The sequence below is a fragment of the Chrysochloris asiatica genome, unplaced genomic scaffold, assembly GCF_000296735.1.
Source record: "Chrysochloris asiatica unplaced genomic scaffold, ChrAsi1.0 scaffold00011, whole genome shotgun sequence".
NCBI classification, from domain to species: domain Eukaryota; kingdom Metazoa; phylum Chordata; class Mammalia; order Afrosoricida; family Chrysochloridae; genus Chrysochloris; species Chrysochloris asiatica.
The window spans coordinates 12,556,219-12,575,870 of record NW_006408529.1 but is presented as its reverse complement, the minus strand read 5'-3'; the positions used below and the strand labels follow the sequence as shown (position 1 = coordinate 12,575,870).

Here is a 19,652-nt window from a genome sequence, read left to right as displayed (position 1 = left end):
CTTGAAAGATTTCAGTTTTTATTGCATCAATTCCTGGTGACTTGTTCTTTGCCAAGTCCTTCAATGCACCTTGGATTTCTTCCTTCAGTATCATTGGCTCTTGAACAAATGCTACCTCTTGAAACAGTTGAACATCAACCATTTCCTTTTGGTACAGTGAATCTGTGTATTCCTTCCATCTTCTTTTTATGCTTTCTGAATCATTCAATAATTTGCTCAGAGAATCCTTCAATAATGAAAGTCAAGGTTTCAATTTTTTTCTTCAGTTCCCCCAGGTTGAGAAATGCTGACCATGTTCTTCCTTTTTGGTTTTCTGATTCCAGATCTTTGAACATTTTGTTTTAATATTTGACTTTGTCTTCTTGAGCTCATCTTTGAAATTTTCTGTTCAGCTCTTGGACCTCTTAGGAATAGTATTAAAAAAATGTTGCAATGTATGAGGCAATTTTTGAATTATATTTGTCCATATAGGATTATGATATCATTAGGGTATAGATATAGGTATCATCATGAGAATGCAGTGTTTAAGAGGGATAGTCAATAAATGCTAAGTTAAATGGAATTATATTGACTGTGATATTGGAAATAATTAAAAGTAGATGTGTGTGAAAAACATACTTCTGCAAGATGCACAATTACTTGGATCACTTTCTCTAGTCTAGAACACATCCTTATATTCTAGAAATTGCATGCTGTACCTAGGCAGCCTTGGCTATCTAAATGAAAATATGGATGCTTCTTCTTGTTCAGGGACAAAAGGAGAAATACTGACAGTGAACGTTCACTACTGGAGAAGGATTCGGAAAGATCAGCCAGTGGCTGAAGTTTCAAAGTTCAAAGACAGTCCCAGGAGACAGCCAGTCATCGGCGTGCTTGACTCACTAATGGAAAATCCAATCAGGAGAGGAGCAGTAATTGCTTTTCTGCTTGGATACTGGAATAAATCATCAATGGTGAAACCTGTTAACAGGTTAAGGAAAGAATGTAAGCTCTTGTCAATGAAGCCTTTTCTCAAAAAACAAAACAAAAACTTAATACCATGTTCTACATCCTTCTTTGGTGAGTGGCAACTGGGATCTTAAAAGCTCAAAGCTCATAGCTGACATCTAAGATACAACAATTGGTCTATCCATGTGTAGAAGAAAGAAGAGTGATGAAAATTATGAAGATGCTTAGAATCAATTAGCTCAATGGATTAAAGTAATATTAGTTTACAACTCTGAGACCAGAGAACTAGAAAGTCCTGGGCAGAGTGGGAAACAATGTAGAACAAAGTTCAAAATTATATAAAGCACAACAAAACAGGCTAACTGGTCCAGAAAGAAACTGGAGGAATCTGATAGTATGGACTTTGGTCACCACCCTTCAAATCTACATGCAACTCATGCTCATGGCCCAATTTTCAACCAAGCAGAAGATGGGTTATTTGTTGTTGTTAAGTTTTTTTTGTTTTGTTTTGTTTTTTTAATTATTCAACTGTTTATCATACATAAGACCTCATGACTATAATACAAAGGGGGGTTCTTTTTTCATTTAACGTTACAATATACACAGCAAGTCCGGACTAGATCTTACAGTCTGAACACAGGTATTTAACCTTATCTATGCTGTTTATTATGTTTACAATGCACAGAAGTCCTGTAGCCAAACTGTGTGTAAAGCACACAAAACTGGGCTGTAACATAACACAGTATGCAGAAGCAGTGATTGTATGAGTTGCTTTTATGTGAATATCGGTTTAAAAGCTGCTTTTGTTTTCGGTGCTTGCTAAGATGTGGCAACCAGCACAGAAAGAAAGTGACCTGACTAATAAAATATCTGAACCTTATTATCACTAAAACAGCAGTAACTACTGAATTCCTTTTTGATATTGCCATACTCAAGATGATACTCTTTTATATACTGTAAACAAACCTTTAGGAACTACCAAAGTTAAAAAGTCATCGACAGGCTTAACATATAATTATAAAATAAATATGAATCTCCTGATTAACAACAAAATTTCTGTGTGTGTGTGGTTTAGGAAATAAAAAAGGTATTTCCAACTTTCGAATCACATATACATTGTTTTAAGCCTTTCTTTTGTTACCACTTACTCATAGAAAAACCTGCTTTTGTTCAGAAAAACTTGACCTTGTCAGCCACATGGAATTGACCAATAATAAGTAATGTGGTGTTCTGCTGAGTTGTTTTGAACAGGGTTTATCGGCAGAGGTAGATTACTGCTTCTTTCCTAATCAAGTCTCATCAAGTCAATTCCAACTCATAGCGACCCTGTATAGGGATTCCAAGGAGTGGCTGGTGAGTTTGAGCCACCAACCTTGTGGTGCCAACCAACCTTGAAGTCCAGTGCTTTATCCCACAGTGCACAATAGGAGGGGCAATAACACTAGTGAGGTATGATTACCATGGAATGATCAACCATTCAAGATCAAAAGGGTAACATTTACCTGGGGACAAAGTTGAGGCGGGATAGGAAGGAGGTGGAATTGAAATAGGAAACATAGGAGAAAATGGAAGAACTCTTGTTACATGGAAGAGATTGCAAACACTGAGATGACACAAAGTGTGTGATCTGTTGGATGTGAAACTGATGATCTGTTCTATAAACCGTCATTCAATTCACAATGAAAAGTTTCCAAAAAAGAAAAAACAAAAAACCCTTAATATTAGACGGAAGTGGGTCTAGCTAAAAACATAAAATTGTTCTTTGATGTATGATGTGTGCTTAAAACACATAATGGCTGGGGTGGGAGGGAGGCTAAAAATAATGTTCTTTCCACATTTAGACCTTGAACTCAATAATGGAAAACTGGACAGGCTGATCTCTTTGGTTATTAAATGTAGAGCAACCTGGCCTTTATTTCCCACCAACTTTATTTTTTAAAGTTTTTATTGTGAATAGAGTGAAAGTTTGCAGGGCAGACAATCAGTTTTACATTCAACAAATCATATACTTTGTTTCATTACAATGAATATAATCCCCCCTCCATGTACCATCAGTTAACAGTATTTCTCTCTATTCATTTTAGCTCCTTTTTTAAAGAAAGACAAAAACAAAAACACTCAGGAATGTATAATCATTTAAACCACCAAAGGGCACATTCTGCAAATCTGCCTCCTGGCTGCCAGCTCTCAGTCACTCTCTTTTCATGAATCTAGAGTCCTCAGCTGCTCCTTCTCTCCATGTTCCTATCTCTGCCTCCCCCTCTGGTGTTGCTGCTTCTCTGGATAGGGTCCCGAATTCTGCTTGTGCTCTTCTCCCTTGATGGTCCTAGGGTCCTCTTGTTTCTTGACTGTAAGATTAACTAGCCTCCCTCCCACCGTTTTTGTTATGAAACTTCTACCTTTACAACTGTGACAGTCCCAACCTATTAGTCATGGTAACAATTACTCACTATTGAATCATAAGAATCTTATCCCCATCTCTTTACCAGATGCAGCTAGACAAGACTAAAACTATTCAGTGGGTACTTTATATTCCCCCACACAATCTTAAACTAAACTCCCTCTTGAAACCTTGTAAGCTAGTCACTTCGTGCCTTTATCGCCCCCTCATTTTAGGTAGCCAATGTCTAAGTTTCCCGTCCCTATCTACCCTGTATACAGAGGGGATAGCATTGATACTTGATGTGAAGACTCCTTCCCTCTAGGTTGGTATTTAGAGTTACTACCTCCATGAGTATAGGTCAAGTTCATCAAATTGTAGCAATTTACCCTAATTTGTTTTATCAAAATTTTTTTGTTTTTTATCTTCCTCTAGTCGAGTTCTGATTATCATGTCTTCGAGGCTAGTCACATGGGTACTATCTGCAGGTTTAGGTGTTCTTGTGTATCTCCCCTCACTTCATATCAGCTGGATGCTTCACTCTCCGCTCTAGCCCTCTGTGGCTATGTCCTTGTCCATGGGCTCAGGTTTCCCCAGGTCTCACCACACTTTGGACCAACCTGCCCTTCTTCTTCTCTCTCTCATTTCCAGGTCAACGGGAGTCTACGGAATATCTCCCATCAACTTTTGAAAGACATATTGCTGTTTTCTTTTTTTCTTCAAATTCAGTTACTTGAACCACAAAGTTGGTGATTCAAACTCACTAGTTACTCCTTGGAAACCCTATACAAGGGCTCTGTGAGTCAGAACCAACTCAATGGCACTTAGCAACAACACCAACTAGGAAGTTTAGAAAGAATTCAGCTATCCTTTAGCAGTTTTAAAAATCTATTTTATAGCTGTTCTTTATAAATAAAACTCTTAAAAGCATGTATGGTATCTGAAATTAAGGAAAAGGAACAAACATGAAAGTGACAATTTTTGATCTAATTAACCGAAACTTCCAAAGTAACATTTGTCTACTTTTAGATGTTATCTGCAACAAAGAGTTCTCGCTAAGGCAAGTAAAGAAGATGAATGGATACCATAACCTTTTTGTTTTTATTCCCAGCAACATCCAGACTTTATCTCTATTGTATCATTATATATTGGTTTTAATATTTCTGAGAACTGATTTTTCAAGTCACATTTGGGTTTATGTGGTAACATTTAAAATTTGTCCTAATGTCATCCTTAGCCAAAATATACAGTCCTAGTTATTACTTATGTCTTAGTAGGAAATCCTTTCTATAATACCCAAACTCAGTAAGTTCTGCCCATTAAGTACTCCCTTAGTTTCTTATACGTCTCCTTTTCAAATACTCATCCTGACCATATTTAATTCCAACAATGTTTACATTCTCTAAAAAATTATAATCTTCAAGGACAAGGTCTGCGTTACTTTGTTCACTGTTGTGTCTTTACTACCCAAGGTGTTATTGTTGGTAAGTATGACTGAGTTGTTCTGAGTCACGGTGGCCCTGCATAGTTTTCCATGGAGTGGCTGGTGAGCTTGAACTGCTTGCAGTTCAAACCTACCTTGCATTACAGCTCATTAACACACAGTGCCACACAAGGTCTCCTACAAGCCCAGGTAGTAACTCAATAAATAAATGTTGAATGAATGACAGGTAGATGGATGGATACTCATTTCCTTTTCTGATCAATGTTATAGAACTAAAGTCATTAAAGAAGAAAAAGTGAAATCATGTTTCTATGGAAAGACAAAGCGAGCAGTCTGTAGACAACTGAAGATTATGTAGGAAAAATTAACTAGAAAAGTGTATACAAAACTGAATTTTATTTGATCTCTAATATTGCAGAGAGTAGTCACTGTAGGATACGTACTAGACTGCTAACCACAAACTTGGTGGTTCAAACCCACCAGCCACTCCTTGGAAGCCTTATTTAAGGTCACTATGAGTCAGAACTGCCTCCATGGCATTTAGCAACAACAATGATATTTTAGGGGAGCATGGTGGCTCCTTAAGAAAAGCACCAGACTGGGAACCACAAGGTAAGCAGTGTGACTCCACCTGCCGCACCATGAGAGAAAGATGAGGCTTTCTGCTCCTGCAGAGATTTATAGTCTCGGAAATTCTATACAGGGTCGCCGTAAGTCAGAACCGACTTGATGCCACTTAACATAATATTCTTTAATGAGACCTTGGTTTGAAGATAGATTCAATGGCACTTAAAGGTTTTATCCTGACTTATTCTGAAAATTCTAGCAATCTTATTTGAAAGCTTTTTCTTTTTAACCATATCTATGCCAGCTACTTTCCCTTCAATCACCTATATGTAGCTATTTCTCAAAACACATTGCTTTCAGTATCACAAACTTAAAAGCAAATGATGTATGCAACATCAATGAAATATTTATGCAATGTAGCACTGAAATGCTCACTAGTCTATCATGCTTACCACTTGCCATTAGTCAGGTTGTGTTGCTACATTCTTCACATATGATAGTCTAAAACAGAGAAAACCTCACTGTGTTTATGTCTGCCACAATCTAGATGTTAGCTGTCTTTTACAAAGGTGTTTCTTATTCTTGCTGTCTTTGAACGTTGTTCAAGTCGAGGAGATCCCTATATCTGAATGGCAAAATCAGTCTGTCTCAGTGTTCTGTTTTTTATGTGCTATTTATTTAAGTTGACCTTACAGCAAAATAAAACTAAAATCCTTCATTTTGGGTGAGAAGAGAGGACTATGTTTTCTGTTGCTGTTATTGTTAGGTGCCATCGAGTTGATTCCAACTCATAGCAACCCCGTATAGGGTTTCTGAGGAGCAGCTGATAGATTTGAACCTTCTAGTTCAAACCGACATTGCAGTTGAGTGCTTATCCTACAGTGCAACACCAGGACTCTTCTGTATTACTTGAATTTGTTAGTGCTTTCTTTTTTTAAATATATAAACAAATAGAATAGACTCAAATGATTACATTCCATGCTAAAAAAAAAAAAGCAACAAACATTTATGTTAAACATTTTTACTGTAAATCATGTAGTTTTTCCTACTTTGGGTTCAATTCAGAATTCACTGATGTGATTATACAGAAATTAAATTGTATTTGAAGTGATGTCTCAATGTTTTCTAGGTTTATATAAAATATACTATATGTAGAAAGCTAATATTTCCCACAAATTAATAGAGTTCAGATACTGAAAGTCAGGATAGAGCACAAGCCAACATATCAGTGGGATCTGAGGGAATAAATATATGTGAAGCTGACTTTTCACTGACACAAAAAGTTGTTTTAACAAGAAAAAAGTACAATTGTCTAGAATAGCATTTTACTAGATTTTTTTCTTATTTTGAGTTACAGGTTTGGGCTATTGCAGTGATATGTTTCATTAGATTGTTATTTCTTTCCATTCTGTAGTTGTTGCTAAGTGACATCGGATTGGTTCTGACTCACAGCAACCCTGTATATGGTTTCTAAGGAGTGGCTGATGGGTATGAACCACCAACCATGTGATTAGCAGTTCCGTGTTAATCCTACAGTGCCCCACCAGGATCTACCTTGCAGAGGTAAGATTTTGTATTTTGAGCTTCCATTCAAATTTAAACATGTCCCTAATTTCATGGATCCAATAATAAAACAAAATAATATACTGATTTCCAAATTTTTAGTTTTAATATTTTAAATCCTCTGAAAAAAAATATGCAATGCATTTTCCTACAGTGTGAAGAAATCACCTTAGTATTAGAAGGCTACATTTCCATCTCAGGGAAAATGTATTTTCTGAAGGTAATGCAACTAAGAGTTAAAGGAAGAAACTGTACTGAGAAACAGTATGTAATTCATTGCTTGGCTGTGCTCTATAATCCAGTAAAACTGTACTTCTATTACAAAGACACGTTCAAAAGAAAAAAGAATGTCACAACACATTTTATTTTGCCATATATATTTAAATGGTTGATTTTTCATGAAGCAGAAAGGGTTGGCATATTTTTTCTTCTGACCCGGAGTTGCATATATATGGCTAGTACCGTAATCAATTTCAAGGTACACAGAGAGGGAAAATGTTCATAAAATGCAAATAGATACAGAAGTAGGACAGATAACTGCTAAGGAATCATAACTGCAATGAACCTAGATTCGACAGGTTATGTTTTGCTAGATCTAGGGAATGCTTATGTTGTTAAACAGCCTTTTTAGCAGACATATGACAACATCTATTTTAGGAATCAGTTGGTAGCAGCTGTTCAAAGGAAATAAATAACTACACGTGTATTTCTTTTTTTTTTTTTTTTAATGAAAAGGAGCACTGAAAATCTGAGTAATTCTTTGGTTAGCAGCATGTGTCAAGAGTTCAGAAGAAAAACAATGCTGAGCTATCATTGGGAAATGAGTTAACAAACTAGTTCCTTATAAACTCAGAAGAATTTTATGTTGTTATTATTTTTTTTTAAAAAAACAAAACTATTTTGAGTGTGAAAGGAATGGGAAGGAAGAAGGGTTTCTTTCTGTTGTGATTAAAATGTTCAAAAATGATTAAGGTGACTGTGATAATTGTACAACTCTGTAAATACACTAATAATTATTGAATCATACACTTTAAATAGATAAAATATATGATATATGAAGCACATCACAATAAAGACGGTATTTAAAAATCTGTTGTCTAAAGAATTACTGGTCGAAACAAATCTAGCCAAAAGGAGGGGGTGAAAAAGAGAGAAAAAAAAAATCATGCTAGTTTCATTTTTTTCTGACAAGATTTTTATTTAAGTTTGAAGAACCTTTAGTGATAAGCTTCATGTGAAATTCTTGTAATTTTCAGACTCTGCAGAGTAATACATGGAAATACAAAGTTAATTTGCTATTACGGTATTATATCAAGTTAGATGTGAATAGCGTTTGTTCTAGTTTTAACTATGCTCCCATTATAATTCTAATATTTACTTGATTTGTATTTAATCATCCTTCAATCATACTTCATGATGAAATTTGTGGCATTTTTCTCTGTGTACAACAGACTATCTTCCATACAGGAAAAAAAAGTCTTCTATGATAAAGAGCTCTGGTAGCGTAGTGGTTACGAATCGGTCTGCGAACGTTAAGGTCAGCGGTTCGAAACTACCAGCCGCTCCGCGGGAGAAAGATGAGGCTTTCTACTCCCGTAAGGATTTACACCCTCGGAAACCCTGTACAGGGTCGCTATGGGTCGGAACCGACTCGACGGCACTTAACAACAACAATGATAAAGAGCAATAATCAAGACTTATATTCATTTCATAACTGACTAAAAGTAGGCAGTGAAAGAAAAAAATAGTAAGCAACAGATTAACTCTTTCTTTACTTTATTTGGTTAACAGCTATAGGCTGTTGTATATCTTCATAATAAAAAAAAATCAGAACAGAACAAAGAATAAGAATGGCATAGCCCAGGTATGTTTTGATAGGTCTGTATCATTAACTATTATCCTCAAAGTTAGAATTTGTAATTAGGAATCATTTGGATTTCCATTGTATAAAGGCATAGCAACTTAAAGATTAATGCATTAGACACAGATTTTAATCATAAGATTATTTTTTTTTAAAAAATCCTAACATGACTCTGCCGAAAAGAAGTTTGCCATGTGCAAATGCTTAGACATTTGGTTTTTTAAAAAATTGGAATCTGCCAAACTATGGCATGTTTAATTACATTATGTATCAGTGAAGCCTTCTCAATTGGGCTTATTTCTCTACGCCGACAGGACCTCAGAAACTCCCACTTAGCCTAGTTTTCTAATAGGTTGCCTAGACATGCACTGTCACAATGGTAACCACTATCTACATGTGGCTGTATTCGCTTAAAATAATTTAAAAAATGAAAATTTCAGTTCCTCAGCCATACTGGCCACATCTCAAGTGCTCAGAAGGTTCATGTGTCTAGTGGCTACTGAACGGGGACAACACGGAAACAGAGCATTTCCACAGTCACACCATTTGACAGTGCTGGCCTCCACCCTTGCTATTCACAGCAGCATTGGCATCATCCGGGTGTTTGTCTGAAATACAGTACCTCAGTTTCCATCTCAGATCAGCTAAGTCTGACTAAGCATGTTTAACAAGATCCCCACGTGATTCTGAGACACATTAACATTAGAAAGGCACACATGTGGAGTTTCTTTCATCAGATTACAAGTTCTGGAATACCACTAAAGAATCTTTTAAAGCTTCAAAAACCTATGTCCAATCTCCCTTCCATCACTCTGTAACTGTGTGACTTAGGCAAGGTACTTTACTTGTCTAAGTGACACATTTCTTATTCATTAAATGAACAGAGTATATATAATATAGTGTTGTGACAATTAAATGAGCTAATTCATACATAGCTCTCGTTTCAATGCCTGGCAAAAGTGAGCACACCACAGGGACCACTGTAGATATTTCACATTTCTTTCTTTCCATGCCTCTGATGCCTTCTTCTCAAGGTGAAGCATCAGGTGGACAAACTTAATGAACATACTCCTCTTCATCTTTCAAGCTCCAGTGTAAGCACCATCGGCTAGGTCAAACCTTTCTCCAGTATCTTCAGCCCAAGACAGGCCATTTCTGCCTTTTCAATTTGCTTCTGCTCATACATTGTTGTTGTTAAGTGCCATCGAGTCAGTACCGACCCACAGTGACCTTATACACAACAGAATGAAACACACTGCCTGCCTGGTCCTAGGCCAACCTCACTATTGTTGCCATGCTTGAGTCCATTGATGCTGCCACTTTGCCAATCCATCTCGCTGGGGGGGTCTTCCTCTTTTTTTCTGACCCTCCACCTTACCAAACATGTTATCATTTGTGGAAAAAAATCCATCACCTTTTCATTACATTTTCCCACAAACTTTTTGAAGCCCCCTCATATCAAGCTGATTTGAAAACATGGACCATTAAAAGAATATTTGTGGACATATCTTTACTGTTTGACTATGAGCTTCTAAAATAAAGGGATAATTTGAATATCTAATATCTATCAGAATGTCCAGAAAACTGTTGACCTAAAAAGGTCTGAAAAACTATTTAAGTCCCAGAAGGAAATTGAAATGAATTTTAATAATAATACTTACAGCAAGGGAGAACTTTATAGGTATAACTGGAAGACAAAACTTATAAAGAAAAAAGAATTGATAAATTAGATTATTTTAAAATGTGGAGCTGCTAAGATCAGCACTGGACTGCTAACCTCAAGGTTGGCAGTTCAAACCCACCAGTCATTCTTGGAAAACCTATATCGGGTCGCTATGAGTCAGAACTGACTTGCCAGTACTTAGCAACAACATGGCAAAAGCAATTATGAACAAAGTAAATGATATGTTGGAAAGATATATATAACATATATGACAAAGGGGGAGCATGGTGGCTCCATACAATAAGCACTGGACTATAAACCACAAGGTCCGTGGTTCGAGCTGTTTATCTGCTCTGTGGGAGAAAGATAACACTTTCTGCTCACTCAAAGATTTAATGCCTGGGAAACCCTATAAAAGGTCAGAACCAACTTGATGGAAGTTAACAAAAAAAAATGTACCAAAGGACTCATATGTTAATAAACAAACACTTTCGCAAACCAAAAAGAAAGGAGAAAATCCCCAATAAAAAATGGGTATACACACTCACAAATACAACTGATTCATAAACATATGAAAAGATATTCAGTACTACTGGTAATAAGTTAAAATAAGAATAAAATGTTCTCAACTTAAGATACAGGTAAGGTTAATAATATTGGCAATGGAGGGTAATCTGGTCATAGTTCAAACAAGTTTCTTTCAAAGACTTTATTCTGATCAAAGTTTGATTAAATGAATATACACACATGACAGTCATTACATATTTGGAAACTGGTTCGATTAAAAATAGCCAAAAATAATATTTTCTTGAAGATGTATAAGTGACAAGCAAGAAAAGTCTGTTGCAAAATTTTTGTAAAAATATGGGTCCTAGGTATGATATCTGGAAGATTATAAACCAAAAGTTAACAATGGTCACCCATGCATTCTAGGATCATAATTAATTTTCCATTTTTGGGTTATTAATTCTCTGAAATTCTAATAGAAATTGCTTTATTCTCTGAAATTCTAATAGAAATTGTTGTTGTTAAGTGCTATTGAGTTGGTTCTGACTCACAGTAACCCTGTATAGGGTTTCTAAGGCTGTAAATCTTGGCAGGAGCAGAAAGTCTCATCTTTTTCCCACACAGTGGCTTGAACCACTGACCTTGTGGAAATTAGTCCAGGGCTTATCCTACAGAATCTCTGTGCGCCCTCTGTCAGCCTGCCTGCCTCCCTCACTTCCTCCTTTCCTTTCTCCCTCATTCCTTCCCACTGTTCTTTTTTTCTCCTTCCTTCCAGAGGCTACTCACCTTGACTATCTTGAGATAATTTTCCCTTAGAGAAGAGACATATTAATGTTATAATTCTCATAATTTCTCATTACCTTACAGAAGGTGAGAACAAATATTCTAAGATAGAAATAATTCCTCATACTTTAAAAAAATAAACAAAACTTATTTCTTAAGCTTTGAATTTATGATTGACCACCAATACGAGAGAGAGAGAAAAGTCCTGGTGTGGAGCTGTCGAATCAGCACTGGACTGTAAACCACAGGGTCAGCAGTTCAAACCAACCAGCAGGTCCTTGGAAACCCTATATAGGGTCGCTATGAATTGGAATCGACTCGACAGCACTTCACAACAACAACATGTGAGAAAGTGACCAGTAAATAAGTGAAGAAAAAAAAAGTCTAAGTAGAGCTGTGTTTTTGTTAAGGGATGCAAGGTCAGTCTGATAAAGACATTGCTCTCCCATTGCTTCTAGGGTTTATCAGGTCAATCTGGCTGGACAACTAAGTGCCCCCTTTCTGCTCTCAGCTTTAAATACACACTGACTAGAGAAGGACAGCCTTCCCTGAGAGAAGTACCCTATTTCTCCTCTAAGGATCTAGGTAACATTTTCATTCCAAAATGTTTCAGCATGCTAACTGATAAAGAAAAGAAATGCTTTACCTGATTTAAAAATATATGTATATATATATTTCCTTCTGATGATGCCATGTAAATAAGATTAAATGGTACCAAGGTTGATATTCAAAATATTTAACTTGTGATAAGCACTGGCTTGCTGGTCGCAAGGTCAGAGCTTCAAACCTACCAGCTGCTCCTCGGAAACCATATACAGAGTTGCTATGAGTTGGAACTGAATCGATGACACTTAACAATAACAAAATAATAACCAGACACGGTCCTTAACAATCTGAAACCATGCCTGACCAGTCAACACACAAACACTGAATTCCAGGCCTCCAAAGTATTTAGCTATCTGTTTGGCATGCACTGTAGTCAAAAGAATCTCCTACAAAATAAAATGTATATGCTTAATTTATTGCATCCCATTTAGGACCAGTGCATTTCACAGCCATTTAAAATTCTTAGCAACATTCTCCTGACAGACACAAATAATTTATACAGGGAACTAGAAGAGATTCGCTTAGTGGCTAGGATATTTTCTCCTTAAACACTAGAAACTTGCTTTTAGATACTGATTTTTGTTGTTTTGATATCTCACATTTGTCTTGGATGTTAGAAAATCCCAGAGTATTGTTTCACTAGTCCGTCATTTGGGTCAAGTGGCAAACCTTTTTGGTTGATGGTTGATGGTTTTTATAAGGAGGGAGTTAAATCAGATTTTAAAAATGACAAACAGGCTTCATCTTGCTTTTATCCCTGATATCTGGGGACTGACCGTCAGCAGCATGCTGATGAGGTTAAGGAGGCAGGATCCAGGTTCTGTGGATGCTCCAATTGATTACTGATGTCTGCCATGGCCAGAGGATTTCAAATCATAATACATATCATGCCACATAGCTGCTGTCTGCAACTCAATTATCTCTGAAGCTTCTTCATGTGATAAAATTATATTATGTAGCTTCTTATTATGACTCAACATGGTTAGTTCATTTCCAAAGTTCATAACTTATAACTAAGGAATACTGTAGTTAACAGTAGGAACTGGCTCAGTGCTAAAGCATTATACTACCCTATGTATAGCTCTGTAATACTCTTACTCAGTTATGGGATTTCATGGGGCATCACAAATCGCTTTGTAAAGTTGAAGATGCATCACTGGCTGTTGTTCTTGGTGGATAAAACCACATAGCCTGTGATTTATCTCAGTGGATACCATTAGCATTTCAATGTGGTAGGCTTTTCCCTACACTTAGGAGCAGATCAAAATCTGATGTGGTCATTTTTGACAACTTAAAAAGCAATTTCCAAGAGTTTGTATGCCCATCTGTGTTATGAAATAGTTAAGTACAAGGGATATTTACAACTTCTATTAGTAGCTTCCATCACTTGGATTACCTATTAAATGAAAAACATGATCAATACTACACCTGAAAAGATGAAAAAAAAATTCACATATATGAGCGAGTATATAACCCATTCATGGTTTTATGGATGCTCAGTTCTCTGGAGAGGGTTCCTGAGTGCGAGCTGATGACCCTGAGTGATGAGTTTTACATTTAGATAGCTGAGTTAGCTGAAAGAAGTGCAATTTCACAAGGAGCAGAGAGCTCCCTATTGACTATGCATTGAAGGAAATTCCTGCAAGTGCATGAATTATATTGTGTACATGGAATGCCATAGAACTAACCATGTTTCATGAGGTATAAGTCAAACACAAATACACACTCGTTTGTGCCCCAGAATATATTTCGGTCTTCATGGAAATAAAGCTATCTGCAAACCTAGCTTTTCTATTTATCTAAACCTTCTGCAAATTAATGAAAATACTCTGTTTTATATTATAGTACCCTCACAAAATGCACTTCTTAACTAAATACATTAAATCAGCATAACAACACGATCGCATCTTGATTCATGGATAAAATAATTCTGTAAACTTGTTCTTACCTATAAAATAGGATAGCAGTATTGCCAGCAGCACCGAGACCCCTACAGCACAAAGTGCGGTACATTTCCAGCTACAGTACTTTGAAGACTTCTTGAATTTAAAAGCACTTCTTGACAGGGTGTTTCTAGGTAGTGGCCTGGTAGGTGGCGAATAAACTGAGCCAGATGCCATTGTGTATCCTGGGGTTGCAGTACTGAACAGTGGCGTTGTCCCTGTTCCTGTTTTGAATAGGAAATGCCTGTGGAAAAGGAGAATTTCATTATAAGATACAAATACATTAAAATGTGAGAGACAGAGCCAACTTTTACACGGGCTCTCCTTTCTCACTGTCTCTCTCTCTTCTTTCCATTTATCTCATAAGATTTAAAAATGAGACACATATTTAAATAACAACAAAAATCAACTCTTAGAAATAGCTAATGGAAGAGGCTTATTTTAAGGTATTTTCAGGCTTTATGCACACAAACCCTAATGATCAGTTCTACCCTGTCATACAGGGTCACTATGAGTCGGAATCAACTCCATGACAGTGGGTTGGGTTTGGTCTTTTGGTTCTGACATGCACACACAGGACGGTGGTCATGTTAAGTAGACATCTTGAGAGACTATAAAGTTATTCTAATCATACCATATTTTTTTGCACGGAATCATTTTAGAACTTCCCTTTATGAATTGCCTTAAAAACATTTTTACAATTCTCATAAGGAAACCAATCCTATTATGTTACGGTTACATATGTATTTACTAGTACGAAGAACTTATGTAAACACATCTATGCATTATCACTTTGATATTCTGCAGGTTGATTTATTATTTTCTGTATGTCCATGGAAACATTCCAATTCTATCTTGCTCTCCCACTAATGAGAATTAACAGGCTTGGCCAAAGGCAGCTGATCTGTCCTCAAGTGATACAAACTAATTTTATTTTTAGCTTATGTCAAACATAAGCAAGAAGGGAAATCTGTTCTCTAAATCTAAGCCTAAATAAATGAAGGGGGTCAGTGAAGGAGATTTTTATGCCAAATATGAAGATTTCCTAACAACTGAGTTGTACATTAATGGAGCAAACTGCCTCTAATAGTTGTATATTCCCCTACCTTGAAACTAATTAAGCAGAAATTGAATAATCACATGACAAGGATGTTGTAGAAGGAATTCTTTACTGGATACAAATAAACTAGAAGATGACTCATTTTATGATTTCTATTAAAGTGAAGAACCTGGATGTTAACCAAAAGGTTAGCGGTTTAAGTCCACCTTAGAAGAAAGGTCTGGTAATCTACTTTAAAAAAAAAAATCAGCCACTGAAAAACATGTGGAACAGAGAGCAGAGTCATGAAAACTTCTTAGCCATAACAAAGCTTCTCTTGGGATTGAGATAGTGGGGCTTGAGGGCTAAGAATCATAGTCCTTGGAAACATCTAAGTCAACTGGCAAAACAGTACATAAAGACAGTGGTCTACACCCTACTTTAGTGAGCACTGACTGACGTCTTAAAAGCTTGTAAGTAGCCATTTTTGTTAATACTATTCGTTTCTCTCCAACCAAAGACTCACGGAAACAATTAGTCCAAAGATCTAATGAACCATATGAACCACAGCCTCCACCAACCTCCATAATTAGATAGTGCCTGTTTACAACACTGACCACTTTGACCGAGCTCATGATAGATAGAGTGTGTGGAATAGAGTGGGAGAAAAATGCAGAGCAAAAATAAAATTCATCAGAGAAATCAAATTTACTGGTCTGATAGAGACTGGTGGAGCCACTGAGATGATGGCCCTTAGGTACTCTTCTAACTTAGACTGGAAGTCGCACCTGGAGATCACTGTTCAGCCACATAAAAGACAGCCTATCAAGTGAAAGCTAACACCCAGGAAGAACATGCTCATAAGACTAACAAAAAATATGAGGACAGAAGGAAAGCGTTTGTCCAAAAACAAAGTTATGAAGGAAGGACGGGGCAGGACAATTGAGTGAACAGGGAACTCAAAGTGGAAATGAGGAAGTTGACACACTGTACGGACTGCAACCAATGTTATGAACAATCTGTATATAAATTGCTGAATGAGAAACTAATTTGTTTTGTAAATTTTTTGAACCACAATAAACTATTAAAAAAAGGAGAAAACCCTGTGGAACATAGTTATATTCGGACACACATGAGTTGCCATTAGTAGGGAGCTCAACTCAATGGCAACTGGTTTTGATTTTATTGTAAGTCATCAAATTAAAATACGTAAATACATAAAATCATCATGTTTCACATATTTTCATGAGTTACCTTTAATACTATGCAAATAATTTTAGGTGCATTGATTCAAATAGACTGGAATCCACTTCGTGTATCAATTAGTCTACTTCTTCCCTGGGATTCCTTTTTCCATTCTACTTTCCTTTCCAACCTTTCTAACTTCTTTCTTTAGGAAAATGCTGCCTTTTGGTTCTTGAATGATTGACCATTCTAAGTGATCATATCTTACTAGTGTTGTTATATTTGCATCCCAAGTCTCCCAAGTTAACACTTGTTTACCGCTAGTCAGTGAATTACTCTCCCTTCCTTCCCACCCCTGGCAACCATCAACGAATGTTTTGTTTAGTATGTGAATCTTATCTTGACTTTTTACAATAGTGGTCTCAAACAATACGTGTCTTTTTGTGGCTAATTTCACTCAGCATAATGTCCTCCAAGTTTACCTATGTTATGAAGTGTTTCACAGATTCATCATTATTCGTCAACATTGTGAAATATTCTGTTGTGTGTAAATATTTATTTTTTACATTATTTTCTAACATGTCTAGCAAAAATCAACAGTTCATGAGCAGTACAAAAGCTGCAGCAAGGCTTGATATGGTCCGTAGGTCTGATCTAGATTCTGATTTCTTTTATAACTATACAAGAAAAGTGATCAAGAGGCTCAACAGCTCATTGTGGTGGTGGCTCTGTGCCGTGGAGTCGATTCTGAATCATAGCGACCCTGTACAGGGTTTCCGAGGCTGTAAATCTTTATGGGAGCAGAATGCCTCATCTCTCTCCCGTGGAACAGCTGGTAGTTTCGAACTGCTGACCTTGCGGTTCACAGCCTGAGTCATAACCACTATGCAACCACACATTTCCCTCATTCCCATCACAAAGGATTAAAAAATAAGAGCAACCCCAGGGATGCATATTTACTTTTCTAGGAGAAGATACCAGACAGTATATGCAACTTGATAGAGATCTTACTGTTATCTTCTTGGAGTTTTCCCCCAACAGTCTAATGGTGTACATTAGAGTACATTTTCTCCATAATCGCCATTTCCAAAGTCCTTACTAAGTGCCTTGTGTACTGTTACTTCATTAAGTAACATAATGAATGGAAAGATAAAATAATTATTTGTATTCTCATTCCTCATCCTCGAAATATTAGTTCAAATGTTGCTATGCTAAAAAGGTGTTCCCTCACCAACCAATCCAGAGTTCTGTTTCCGTTGTTACTGTTGTATGTGGTCCAGTTAGTTCTGATTCAGAGTGATACCATGCGGCAGAGTAGAACTGCCTCATAGGGTTTTCTTGGCTGTAATCTTTATAGAAGCGAACTGCCAGGTCTTTCTTCCATGGAACTGCTTGATGGTCGGTAGATTTGAACTGTCAATCATTTTGCCATCAAGGATCTTTCCTGTTTCCTTTATTTTTCATCATATCATCATGTTAATTTTCTTCAAAAGACTTAATATAATCAGTTGTAACCTTGTTTATCTGTGCTGTTGTTTTTACGTGCCATTGAGTCAGTTCTGATTTCATGAGGACTCTGTAAAGGTCTCCAAGGAGCAGTTGGTGGGTTTAAATTGCTAACCTTGTGGCTAGTAATCCAGTGCTTAATTTACAGTATCACACCAGGATTCACTATTGTTGTTAGGTGCTGTGGAGTCAATTCTGACTCATAGCAACCCTGAATAGGGTTTCCAAGGAGCAGCTGGTGAATTTGAACAACCAACCTTTCGGGGCAAACTGACCTTGCAGTCCAGTGCTTTATCCTATAGCGTCCTGCCAAGACTCCATGTTGTTGTTGTTAAGTGCCGTCGAATGGGTTCCGACCAATAGCGACCCTGTATAGGGTTTCCGAGGAGCAACTGGTAAGCTTGAACCGCCAATCTTGCAGTTCAAACAGCTTTGCAGTCTGGTGCATTAACCCACGGCGCCAAACCAGGATTCCAGAACTCCATGGTGCTGGTTGGTGATTATGTGCCGTGGAGTCGGTTCTGACTCATAGTGACCCTGTACATGGTTTCCGAGGCTGTAAATCTTTATGGGAGCAGAAAGCCTCATCTTTCTCCCACGGAACAGCTGATAGTTTCAAACTGCTGACCTTGCAGGACTCCATTGGATAAGTTATATTTTTAAATTCTATTTAAAATGTGTGGGTATCTCTTTCTTCCTCCTGGAATTTTCCCCCTTTCTGTCTTTGCTTTGCCTTATTCCTCTCAATCCTAGCAGATACTTTATCTCATTGCCTCTGGGAGAGCTGAAACAAGATGAAAAACAGAAACAGCCTGAGTCTTTTGCTGGTTTTTTAATGCCCAGGCTACTGGGGGAAATGGAGTGGACTGAGCTATATCCATGAGATTTGGGGGATGTGTAGTGTTGAATAAAAGGGGTTTCCCCCCCAGACTAGAATAATATTTTCAGGCTGGGTACAGCAAGAGAAACAGAGAGGAGTTGATGAGAGCAGAGAATTCTCTGAAAGATGCTTTCCCTCTGCTTTGTAGGCAGCATTCAAGGGAGGTGGGACAAGTTCCCAGAAGAGTCTGAGGCTCCCTCTGCTACTTCCACACCATCCTTGACACACAGAAATAGCAGCGACAGCTACCCCATAAAGCTATACACAAAGAAACAAGTAACATTTGAAGAACAATCATTTACTGCACAGATGCATAGCCAACGAAAGATTCCTTTTCCTCAAGTCTTGGGAACTACGTAAAACCTCTGGGAGAAAGTAGGAATGGGAATTTGGACATACACAAAATGCTTGGGTGGGGGGTAGAATTTAGACATTCTGGCGATAAGGATTCCCCTTAAACTAGAAAAATATCCCAGTTTATTAAAAGCTGGGGAGAGAGAAAGGATTCCTGATGGTACAGTGGGTTAAGCAGTAGGCTGCTAAGCACAAGGTCAGCAGTTCAAACCCACCAAACACTCTGCAAGAGAAAGATGTGGCTGTCAGGTCCCATAAAGATTTACGGTTTTACCCTTCCAAGACTAAAACTCAATTGGAATACACGAGCAGACATGCACTCTGATTGGTGACCATATTCATCACCGATGAGGTGAAGTGAGGGGAAAACAGCAATGAAGTTGCAAGCTAAGCCCTACAACATTCAATAGACTCCTGTGAACC

General features: G+C 37.2%; 1 protein-coding gene across 1 annotated transcript in view; it reads right to left on the bottom strand.

Moving 5' to 3' along the window:
• Positions 1-19,652, bottom strand: part of TENM3 (teneurin transmembrane protein 3) — a 672,586-nt gene that overhangs the window by 227,562 nt on the left and 425,372 nt on the right. Inside the window, exon 4 of the mRNA XM_006834421.1 lies at positions 14,271-14,509. Coding sequence (XP_006834484.1) covers positions 14,271-14,509 — 239 coding nt within the window. The remainder of the gene's footprint in view (positions 1-14,270; positions 14,510-19,652) is intronic.